This window comes from Neopsephotus bourkii, unplaced genomic scaffold (assembly GCF_033783945.1).
Source record: "Neopsephotus bourkii isolate Nb327-2 ecotype Australia unplaced genomic scaffold, CSIRO-AGI_Nbou_v1 NB_1765, whole genome shotgun sequence".
Classification (NCBI taxonomy): domain Eukaryota; kingdom Metazoa; phylum Chordata; class Aves; order Psittaciformes; family Psittacidae; genus Neopsephotus; species Neopsephotus bourkii.
In genome coordinates, this window is record NW_026902239.1 from 9,137,169 (window position 1) to 9,148,851 (window position 11,683).

The window sequence follows — 11,683 nt, forward strand, 5'->3', positions numbered from 1 at the left end:
ACTTTAAAAAGACATTTTCCAGAACTACGTGCTTTGATGTTTTGTCATTAAATATTCAATAACAGCAAATTGGAAGTGTTCATGGGTATTTAGACAACATTCTGTAAGGAGTTTTGGTTTTAAAAACCCAGTAAGGATTACTGGTCAGAGAAGAGACCCTATGCATACCCATCAAGGAGTACAAAAGAGCTGACAAACATGAATATAATTAATCTTATGGCGAACATTCAAGAAAATACTAGAAAAACGTAATAGCATTGTGTATTTCTGAATGCTTAACCACAGTACATGAACCACCCTAATTTTCCATAAGCATTTATTTAAAGTTTAAGAGAGAAACCTGAACACCTGGCAAACTGTTTGGGTCTTCTGAGTACCTGTCTGCTTCAGCTATTATAAAACATTCACAAGGCAGGACGCATTCTGACTCAAACTTCTCAGAGCTTAAGAAAAAAAAAAAAAAGAAAAAAAAGCACCTTCTTAACCAGGAATACAGGCCAAAACCACTGTACGAAATATTTTAAAAGGAGACGGGTGGCTGGTTTAACCCTTCCTTGCCTCCATTCCCCAATGGTATCTGATCATCCACCTACTACATGAGAACAAGAACATTCTACTAAGCTCAGAGCAGATCTTGCTCTTAGGCAAATCAAAGAAGTGTAACTCATACCGGACATCAAAACAAGCTCCAAAAAAGCTACGGCACTCAAACAACTGTACAATGAGGAAAGGTATATGGTTATACAGGACTATAAGAAAATATTTCAAGAAAATGTAACAGAAAACATTTATAACAAAGGAAAAATCTAGTGTTGCAAGAACAATACTATTATTGTTGTTAGATCATGGACAGTAATTATACAGAAATATACATATCTATTCAGGTCTTCTTATTCCTGAGAATATAATTCAGATTATTTAATCCAAATATCCTCTACACATGCACATTCTCTGCTTTCTTCGTGGATTCCAAGAGAAGAAAATGCAGAACAAGGAATCTAGTCAACCTTACAAGAAGCAGACTGAACTAAGTCCTGTGAGCTAAGTAAAGCAGAGGAGTCATCCTTGCTTTCTGCGTGTCATAAAAGGATGACTTTTCCCAGGTTGCACAAGATTTTTAAAAGTATGTGGACATATGAAATTCAAAGTTGTTACATTGCTCCAGTTTCCTTAGACTACAAAAATATTTAAAACGCAATCTTTTTTTACTGAATTTCTAATATATGCTCAGTAACATGTTAAACAAATCGGACTAATCAATACATAATGTTTTTAAAGTTCTTTATTTTAAGAATACTTCACTGTGCCTATGAAAGATCAGCTACCACATAAGCCACAAAACTTTATTATCAATTCAAACTCTGATATAAAACTACATCTTTATCAAAAGATTTATTAAGTAAAGTGTTCAACAACTGTTTTAAAACATTAGAAACAGAACATGATTTTAATTTTAGAAATTATTTTATATACCATACACTTCCAGTCTTCTGACAAGTTAGGATGACACTCGAAGTAGGGAGGAAGTAGCTTGGCATGCTTGCCAACTTATCTTCACTATTTGTACAGGATCGAACCTCAAACACATTGTAACACTGTTAAATTATTTTCTTTTTAAGATACAATAAGATACTCAGAATCAGGAGATAGACATCAACAAAACTATACAGATACTTCCACAACTGCAAAAGCTGGGTCACAGGATCTTGAATCAGTAAGGAAAAAAAAAAAAGTTAAAGCAGGCTTTGAAATTCCAGGGGTCTGTTTTCTAGCCTCTGCTTTTCTTTAAAACAACCTGCAAAAAGAAAAAAGTATATTTATCACTGCTTTTATCACTACAGTCAAGGCAGCAGTAAGAGACTCAAAATGCTAGGCTTCTCAGACCAAAGATTCACCCAGTCAAAGAGTTTGTTTCCAAGAGCAGAGTCACCAAGAGTAAAAGTCTAGTGAAAAAGTTATACATAAAGCAAAGCCATACAGAAAAATGCCATATCAGAAAGTATTTTGTTTTTAAATAAACATTCACAACCAAGGATTCTGTAAAATAAAAGGCTTATTTTAAAAACGAATGCTGAGAAATGGCAATGGTGTTCTCAAGCCCTCAGCAGATTTCTTGAAGCTCTTAACTATTGGGCCTAGGAGGAAAAAAAATAAAATAAAAAAAACCCCACGCAATTATACAACTAATTTGTGCTCAAATTTTCTTTGTAATGTTTTATTTCTTTCTATATCAAGAGTGCCTAGACCCTTGAAAGGATATCTTTTGGTTTGGAGTTTAAGTTGAAAAATGAACTTCAAAGCCCAAATAGGACCCATTTAAGTGCGAAAAATACTTAAATACAGACAGCTTTGCCTTTCTTCTCATCTTAAAAAAAAAAAAAGAATAAATAAATAAATGGAGCACAAAAATGTTCAAATGACGCTAAGATTGCAGTTAAAAAGAAACTACAAATGCTAAGATTCCAACTGTAACATTCACTTGGCTACCCTACACATCGTGTATGTATTTGTTACTATAGTAATAGAAAGTATCAAACTGGACATTTCACCAGAGGGAAAAAAGTACTGAAGATAAACAGAAGCCACAGGACTCAAATATCGGAAAACATAAGAGTTTTATTTTTCCAATTTACCCAGCAGTAGTAGGTAGCTGAACAGATAAAGAGACCGAGTTCCTTCATGAAACCTAACTAAAGCAGACATATCCTAGTGAGTGAAATGAGCTACAGAATACAAAAGGATTTCAGTCATACTCTGACACTACTCTAATTCTTTCTAGAGAAAGCTGCATAACACCTTCCTCTTTCCCTTCTTTTGCACATACACAAAACTTACCCACCTCTGTAATGCAGAAGATTTCTCCTTCACAGATATACATACAGCAATTTGTTATGCTGAACCACCCACACAGCAATCCACAGTTTAGTCTTCCCCAAAGAAGATTCCCCAAAGAATCTGTTTGTTCAAGTAGTACCCACACAATGCTGCAAGAATCCACTTCAAACATCTTTTAGACTAAGCAGGAAAGAACTGAAGGCATAAGAAAGATATTTGAACCTTTCTGAACTATTTCTCACTTGTCCCATAAAGTTTCATTTATGTTACTGAAGTTAAGACAGCATGCTTCCTTGATATGGTGTCATCTTAAATAAAGACCCTTCAAATTTAAAATTTGCGCCTGTTCCCTGGGCTTTTAGCCTACGGATGCTTGCTACCTGGTAGACTACTGCATAGACTTACCTGCATATTGAAACAATGAATTTAAACATGGAATAATCAAGAAAAATGGGGCTATATTTAATAGGGAAGGACAGTTTTCTAATATCTTGGTGACAGTGAATTATGCCAAGGATGGATTAAAGAACACTACATTTCGCAGGTTGTGAAAAACATACCTAACACAGAAAGCTTTTGTATATGATGTCATAATGCATTTTACATTAAACAAAAAAGAAAAATATTAGAAATGTTCGATTACCTTTGCTGCTAATATAATGTGCTCAGGCTTAATTATTCTACTTCTGTTCTGAAAAGCATTCGTCCTGGCTTCTTCTGCTAGACGACGGAGAAAAACCAAGAAGTTCAAATACACCTTTAAAAGAGGGAAGAAAAAAAAATAACCAACCCTCAAGAAGGATTCAAACTGTTCAAGCACAGTTTGTTTTTTCATGGGTTCACTGTCTGAGACAGAGATTTGCATATTAGACTGCTTCCAAATTCCTGAAAAGTGCACTCAGGAAAACAAAGTAACACTCATATCAAGTCTTAATAAATTCCCAAGACATTCCTTACTGCAAGACTCTCGTAAATACTGTTTAAATTTAGTATACTTAGATGATGGAAGTGCTCTAAATAGAATCACACAATAACTGATCTAAATAGAAATCCAATCTGATTTTTATTGCAGTTTTTTATAATGAAATGTAACATAAATATCAGAGAATAAGGAGCTCTTTTGCTTACTAGTAAATATGGACACCTTTCAGTGACTACAACAGCCAGACTTCTAATGAACAGCAAATTCATCCCTGCTTTATCACCAAATGGGACTACAGACAAGTTCAAGGACTTCTACGCCTTTCCAGTGCAAAGGAGCATTGACATAAATTTCTCCAGAACAAGAAATTTTCTGCTGTCAGGAGGTTTCGTATGTTTTTTCCCAACTCATAGTTGACTTAACCTTTTTACATGAAAAGAACTGGTAGGGCAGTATTTTGTTCAATACAGAATGCTGTTCTGCTAGTACAGAAGCAGCAAAAATTTTAACAGGGAGGAACTGCTCCAACTTGGACTAAAACTGCCAGCCAAAAGCACCCTTGTGTCATAAGGGACCTCTAGCATTATACAGACATTATGTGAACGATTTTAATAGTCCAACCTGAAAACCGGTAATTGCAACTTTCCTAATTGAACTTTCACATAATATTAACTTTGCTATGTAAAGTGTACAAAAATACTTCAATCAAGAGTTCAAAAATACTACCGAAACACATGAACATTTTATTTATATAAATTAGGTGATATTCTGCCATACCTGAACTGCAAAGCCTAGAAAGATACATGGAAAGTTACAAGTTGCAGTTTATGGGAAATACTTTGGCAGTGGGTTTGCAGCACAAAGAATCTGTTAGAGGATAAGTATTTCAGTGTTCAGATTACAAGCAATTTAGTTGGTTGGTTTTTTTAATCTCTTCAACTAAATGAAGCCAGAGTGCAATAGATAAATGTACATAATATTTGTAGTTGTTTGGAAGCATCATCTACTTACACAAAAAGCAGATGCTCCTGCAGATCTATTTAGTAAAACATCAAAGCCGTTTTTAAAGTAGTCTTTAGTTACCCACACAGAAATAACCTCCAACAGAATCAAACAGTGGCAATAAAATAGTATTCAACATTAGAATTCTCATTATTAGACTTAACAACATGGAGGCTAGATTTCTGGAAACAAGCTGGGGAAGAAGAAGGAGACGGAACAAAAGCTTCCATACTTGCAAGTTCTCCTGCTAAATTACCCTAAAGACAAGTGTTAACTTTAAAACTGCCTTTAAAAAATGCATCTTCCCTCAGAATCACTGTACCTTTATTTTTTTATTTTCAAAGTGAATTACCGCATGTGGAGAAGCTTCCCCTGAACTCTTATAGTCACATAGCTAAAGTCAGAACATTCCACAATAGAGTATGCACATTAATAAATATTTCAGATTATCCAAGGCAATTGAGAAAGACTAATGAAAGGCAGAATGCCTAAAAAACATGAACAGCACAGTTACTGAGAAGTACTTAAGTGATAAAACATTTGTTTAAAGACATTGCTTTACTACGTATTACATTATAGTCTCTCTGCATAAAATTCAAGAATAGTTTTCAAATATTTGTGAAAGCCACCTTACAGAACAGAATGCTCATATCCCATAAAAGAAAGGTAATAAACCTCTAAGAATATATGCAAAAACTCACAACACTGCTCACAGAGCAACTTGCATACACCTGTTCAATAGAACTAACAAACACTAGGGACAAGATCTGTAATTTTGTTTTGCTGCCATAACTTCAGAAAAATTCTTTAAAGTCATATTTTGCCTTCAATGTACACTTATTTGGCATTCTCTGACGGTAAAGAAAAAAAGGGGGGGTGGTAGTAATTCAATACTATACTTTTAAGCTTTTTCTGAAATGGAAATACAAACCTGCCTTTCTAGCATAGAACAAGCAGCTGAGTTCCTGCTTTTCTTTTATAATTTCCAGCTAGAACGAAGTTTTCAGATTTTTTCCCCTCAGACCACTGTGCTAAAATCTTAACCTCTTATTTTAAAAAGGTAAATAGCTGACTTGTAAGAGCATTGAAAAAACCTTAAACACTATTCCTACCCCTTCACTCAAAGATATTATCACACTCCTTAAAACAGCTTCTGGATCTGAAAGTCTGATGAAATTTATTAGTTACACTGTGCACAGAAAAAGATGTTAATACATAGGAAATAGATTCTGATAAAGGTTCAGATTTCAAAAAGAGATTTGATCAAAAGAATCTGGAAAGTGAAAAAGAAACTCCATTCAGATATTCAACAAAATTGTCTGAATTCTTAGGTCTTTCAAACTTTTCAATAATGTCATGGAAGAAGACACTGATTTAAAAAAATCAGGAAAAATACTCACTGAAGGTCAAGACAAGGAAAACAATCTGTCATAAGCGAGGCAGGCAAACCTCACTGTACTGGCTAAGTACCACTGCAGATTTAAATGTAATGCACAGATCATTCAGAAAATTAGCACAGAAACTTCCCTGCAAAAGACACAAGCACTTTCCCCAAAATATAAATGGGTTTGTCATGTTAAGACGGCTATTACATAAGTTTCTAAAGTATACAATCTAATAATTCTCACAAGGTTCCTAGGGAATAACAGAGACATTAAAAAAGATACTCTAAAAAATTGTTACTTGTCTAGCTACAGGACTACAATCCCCCCCCCCTTTTTTTTTTAATGAAGCAGAACTCCAGTTATATTGATTATTTATTCATAGAGCTGTTAGCCACACACCTAGTTGAAGAACATCACAGATGATCACCATCCCTGGACATTCCTATTTAAGGTAAAATAAAAAAAAGCTAATCCTCCTAAGAGCAAATGCCATTTAACTTGACATCACCAGAAGAGAGAATCTAAACCTCCTCCACATTAGAATTCATTCCTACCCTTTGTGTTCAAAGGAATATTTACATAGCCATACTTTAAGCTAGATCAAATTGCTGTTGTTTGTTAATTTCAGTCTCTTCAATTCACTGATTGTCTTTGTGGCCCATAGAACACCATGACAAAGACAAGGATGAGATGGAACATCCCTCCAAATCTTGGCTATTGGTTCCCACTCAGCCTTTTTCAGGCAGCTACACTACTTTGAAGCCAAATTAACATCACCATGGAAATAAAGATCAACCGTTACTAATGACTACAAAAAAAATATTAATTATTGTATAAATAAAGTTTGATTAGTTAACTACTGCATTCCAGAATAAGCTTTGAGTGGGTTTCCGTAAGGGGCCAGCTCCTCAGTCCACAGAATGCAGACAGCAAAAGCAGTAATGAGAGATCATATTTTTATTTTAACAGCTATAAAAATATGCTTTGCTTACATTCAAACGTAAATCCTCCCATGCAAATATTATATTCATTTATATTAATCGCATTAGGTATTTTTAAATTTTGTATATTTACGTTTAGCTTCATATATCCAGTTACCAAGCTTTATGATGCTGCAAGACACAACTTCTATATACGTATGAAACATGGACTTACAATTCAAGTCAGGGACCATATTAGTATATAGTACGCACTAATGCCCCAAGAACCACAAGCACTTGAAAAAAAAAAGGGCATGACAGTCACATAAGTTAACCCTATTAAGTCACTTCAGAGAATACTATTTTATGCACAAGTATTATTTTCTTTTCAATATGGCAGCTACCACAACCTCTCTTGAAGTCAGGTTTCCTTGCTGCACTCACGTAATATTTGACAAGCCCTTCCTGTGCCACAGATCCCTTACTGCAGGTTAGAAGGAATCCAACCCTGTTGCCTTAAGTTTTCTGAAACTTGTTCAATATAGCTCTGCTATCCCCACACTTTTATGGCAGCTGTTTTTAAATCATGAACAGGATCCCAACACCTCATTTCTTCATTAGATTACTAACAAGATTTGCTGTTACTTAGTTTTGGACAGAGATTTTTATTTAGATGGCCTTCTACAAAAACATGGCCAAGCTAGATGCTTTAACAGCTCATTAACTGTTGTTATGTTGTCATCAACTGTTGCCCAGTTGATTCATTTATGTGTATTTGAACTCTTAAACAACACCTACATGTTACAACCACATAATCCAAATTCCTATTTCTCAGCCTGTCTACATCAAACTTTTTGAACCTCAGTGTGTACACACAACACAGTGACATAACATATATGCATCAGGCTGTTCCTGAATCCCCAAACTGTCAGAAAATGACAATCCAGTTGCCACCAGCAAAGCAGAAAGCTGCAATCACTACTTTTTAGTCTTTTATTATACTAATGAACTACCTTCTCCCCGAAAACTTTGCCTCCCCTCTGCCTGTAGGTCACTGGGGAAACACAAATTGCAGTAACTTGACATCCCATTTCTCTCAGTAACTCCAAATCAGTCCAGTGAGCACAATCCATCGGTCCGTATCATCCAAGCGATAAAACATGTACAAACTGTTCCTCATCAGGGACACCTGCACCATAGCAACCTGAGCAACAGCTCCCGGCGGGGCGCCACGACCCCAGGCTCCCCGGAAGTGGCAGTACTCACGGAGCCGGAGGATTCATCCCTTCAGCTCACCGCGCTGCCTGAGCGGCTGGGGACCGCAGCCGCCTGCTTGGTACAGGCGCTGTCCCCGGCCCGTGCCCACAGAAGGCAGGCTAGAGGCTGCAGGGCCAACACCGAGGGGCTAAGCTGCCCGCACCAACCCCAGGCCGCGCACCCGGCGCCCGCTCCTCTCCTTCCTCACCAGCAGGTCGGTGCATGCCAACAGGCGAAACGCCGACTTCTCGTTCTTTAGCATCTTCCGCAAAGCGGCGCGGGGAGCCGTACGCCCCATCCTACTCCCACGGGCGCCGCCGACAACGGGTCCAACGGCTCCCGCCCAACCGTCCCCCGCCGTTCGAATCCACCGCCCTGGTGCAAGCGCGCGCACGCCGTGACGCACTTCCCAACGGCAGCGCGCGGTACCGCCCCCGGGGAGCGTTCCGCGTCCCGCCCCGCCCCGCCGCCGGCACGGGAGATCGCTACGATGCTTCCATGGAAACCGCGTGAAACCGCGGCAGTTCGAGTCTCTGCCAGAGTGGGTGGGCTGCGACAGAGAAAGCGGCGACGGACATGCGCTTGCCGCTCGGGCGCCTCCCTGCTCGGCCGTCTCTAGGCACGCCGGCAGCGAGCGGTCGCAGACGGCGGCTTTGTCGAGCCCCTCGAGTGCCCCGGGCCTGGCCCTCGGCCCCAGCAGCGCTGCCGCGACACTGCTACAGCGGTAGCCGGATCCAAAGCCACGCCGTGTGCGTGAGGCGAGACGAGCTTCTCAGTTTATAAACAGACCCCGGCTGGACAACTGCGGCAGCCGTTCCCTTCGGCAGCGGCTGCGTGTCACACCGCTCCCCCCTGTAAGCTAGCTGGAACGCGGTTTTAGGTCATTAACGTTTTACCATCCAGGACAAGAAGAAAAACAGGCGTGGTAGTTTCCTGGCTGCCTTTACCCGGTCTTCAGACCTGGCTGCTGCTGCCTGCAGAGGTGTCCCGAAACAGTGGGAATGTGGCACTGGTCAGAGGCACCGGTGTGGTGCTGCCTAAAAAAGCCTCGGGCCAAGACCTGTGGATTTTAAGCCGGCAAGTGTCTCCCAAGTGTCTTCTTTGCTGCAGAAGTCGAGGGAGTTGTAGAACACAATTTTTCTCTCCTTCATTGCCTTTTGCGACCCTGCTGGGAGATGTGACACCAAATGACCTAGGCAGGGTAGGCTGCATGATAGGGAGCCTAATTAGTACCATAAACCTACACTGAAAAGAGCCTAGAGTGGTAGTCTTGTGCTGCACTTAAATCCAGGTAAAGCATTGCACCAGTACAAGTGTGGCATTAACTTAATTGTACACAGAAGCACATACTCGTTCTGAAATCAACCACCACTTTAAAGTGTCATCCTCTCTCTAGCATCTGTACCTCCAACTTCTATTTTGGCTGACGCTGCTGACTGAATTGCAGGTTTCCCCACAGAGGGGCCCCTGTAGCTTGGCATTCTCAGTGTATTTGAACTGTGTGTACTTAGTTGGAGAAGGGGTCAGGATTTCATACTGAGGTATGGGTTTTCTCAGGATATTTGTTAGTTTTTTTGTTTTCTTTGGCCTATGGGATGTTTGCAAATATGAATGTTAATGAGCTAAATATGTTCTCTTAATATATTCAAAATTATCAGCATCCAGATATGCATCAGTTTTATTGTTGTTCTTAAATCTGTATGATCTGGTATTTTAGTTAATTTTGTGAAATGCACAAAATGTAGTCCAAATAGAAGTATGATATCTGACAGCAGGAGAGAATTTAAGATTTGCCAGTTCTTCATACTCTGTCACATATTTGAAAATCTTGCTTTGTTCTTTCAGCTGACTGTTGCCATTAATCAGCATCAGCAATGCAGATCTTGAAAAATCAGGGTCTTAGCATTTTTTCTGTGCATGTATAAGCACACTAAGACATAGGGGTTTTTTTCTGCAGTTTAATAATAATCACAGTTAGTGGCTGAGCAGCACTGCTAGAAGTAAACATTTGGGGTTTTTCAGTTAACCAAATGGCTATGACTCAGGAGCTACATAGGGTCATATACTGTAATGTTCATAATATACAACTAGGAACTTGCATTGGGATCAACAATAATTCATCATGTCAACAGATTCAGATCTACAGCTGGGATAAATCAGTAGCTCCACTGGACCTCTAGCTGAGAACTGGGCCTTGCAATCTCACACTGTCTGTGGTATGGCAAACTGTGAGTTGCAAAGTACCTCCGGTATAGATCTGAAACTATTAAAATACATTGCATAAATTTGAAACTGTGCAACGATCTGCGTAAAATGGCAGATACTGAAACTCAAGACTGGTGACTCTATCTTTCGTCATGTGCTTGCTATATGGACAATGAATAATAAAATCCACTGTTAAGTCTAATACTATTAGCGTTCTGTTAGTTCTGACAGTTTAGTATTTCTGGTGGGCACAGAAAATAATAATTTAAAGTGCTGTCTTAAATCCACTTATTTACCAGATTTCCTTTTCCCTCATGTTTTGAAACACGACATTAGTTACTGCATTCCTTATGTTTTGAAAAACTTATGACATTAGTTACTGCAAGCAATTGATACAGAGGTCGAATGTAAAAATGTTAAATTATAGGCTCTGATTTACTGGATAAACATGAACTTCAATAGCTAAAATTTCTCCGTGAATATATATATATTATTCTATTTATCAGTAAATATTTCTGTAAATATTATATTTTAAATAGTTTCATTTTAATGCAGGAATACTGTAGAACAAGAAAAAATATATTGCTATACATTATGCATTGCAGTGAACAAAAATTAGAAGTTAATTAAGTGAATACAGTTCCTAAAAATCACAACTGTTTAAATGATTTTATTTGTAGTAACACATGGATTAATGATTACAATACAGTGAATCATAGAAAACAGCAAATTCACATTATGTTTCTGATTTTGAACGTGACTGCTTTTCTTTCTGCTAGAATCCATAATGTTCTGTAATAATGCTTGTATGAAATACCATTTAAATAGCTAAATGAAAAATGCAAAATGTAATTGAAATGAATTCTTGAGAAGTTGAAATTGTTAATTTTGTCATGCTCATACAGAGTTATAAAAAAGGCAAGGTATGCTTTATAGGCACATTTTCATGTTTTGCCTGTTGAAAAGCCACAGGAGTCTTACACCCACTTTCTATAAGCAGTTACCTTATTTTCAAATAGTATTTCAAGAATTTTATATTTTTCCACTTTTTAACTCTTGAAGTTTTTAAGCATATGTTAGTTCAGATTGAAAACTGGAAGTGTTTTGTGGTTTCAGCTGCAGCACAGCATATTCCTAGTTTTTGAGCAATACTGAAC

General features: G+C 38.1%; 1 protein-coding gene across 1 annotated transcript; it reads right to left on the reverse strand.

Moving 5' to 3' along the window:
* Nucleotides 1–1,319: 1,319 nt before the first annotated feature.
* CENPW (centromere protein W) lies at nucleotides 1,320–8,741 on the reverse strand. Its single transcript, XM_061378428.1, has 3 exons — nucleotides 8,530–8,741; nucleotides 3,479–3,592; nucleotides 1,320–1,795 (listed from the first exon to the last, which is right to left on the reverse strand). The coding sequence occupies exons 1-3, from the start codon at nucleotides 8,617–8,619 to the stop codon at nucleotides 1,769–1,771; spliced, it is 231 nt and encodes a 76-aa protein (XP_061234412.1). The 5' UTR covers nucleotides 8,620–8,741; the 3' UTR covers nucleotides 1,320–1,768.
* Nucleotides 8,742–11,683: the final 2,942 nt, after the last annotated feature.

Excerpts from the sequence above, each read along its gene's own strand:
- CENPW (XM_061378428.1), bottom strand. The coding sequence starts at position 8,619 with ATGGGGCGTACGGCTCCCCGCGCCGCTTTGCGGAAGATGCTAAAGAAC. Across the intron at positions 3,593-8,529 it reads TGGCATGCACCGACCTGCTG|GTGTATTTGAACTTCTTGGT; the intron begins GTGAGGAAGGAG and ends CCTCTTTTAAAG. Across the intron at positions 1,796-3,478 it reads ACATTATATTAGCAGCAAAG|GTTGTTTTAAAGAAAAGCAG; the intron begins GTAATCGAACAT and ends TTCTTTTTGCAG.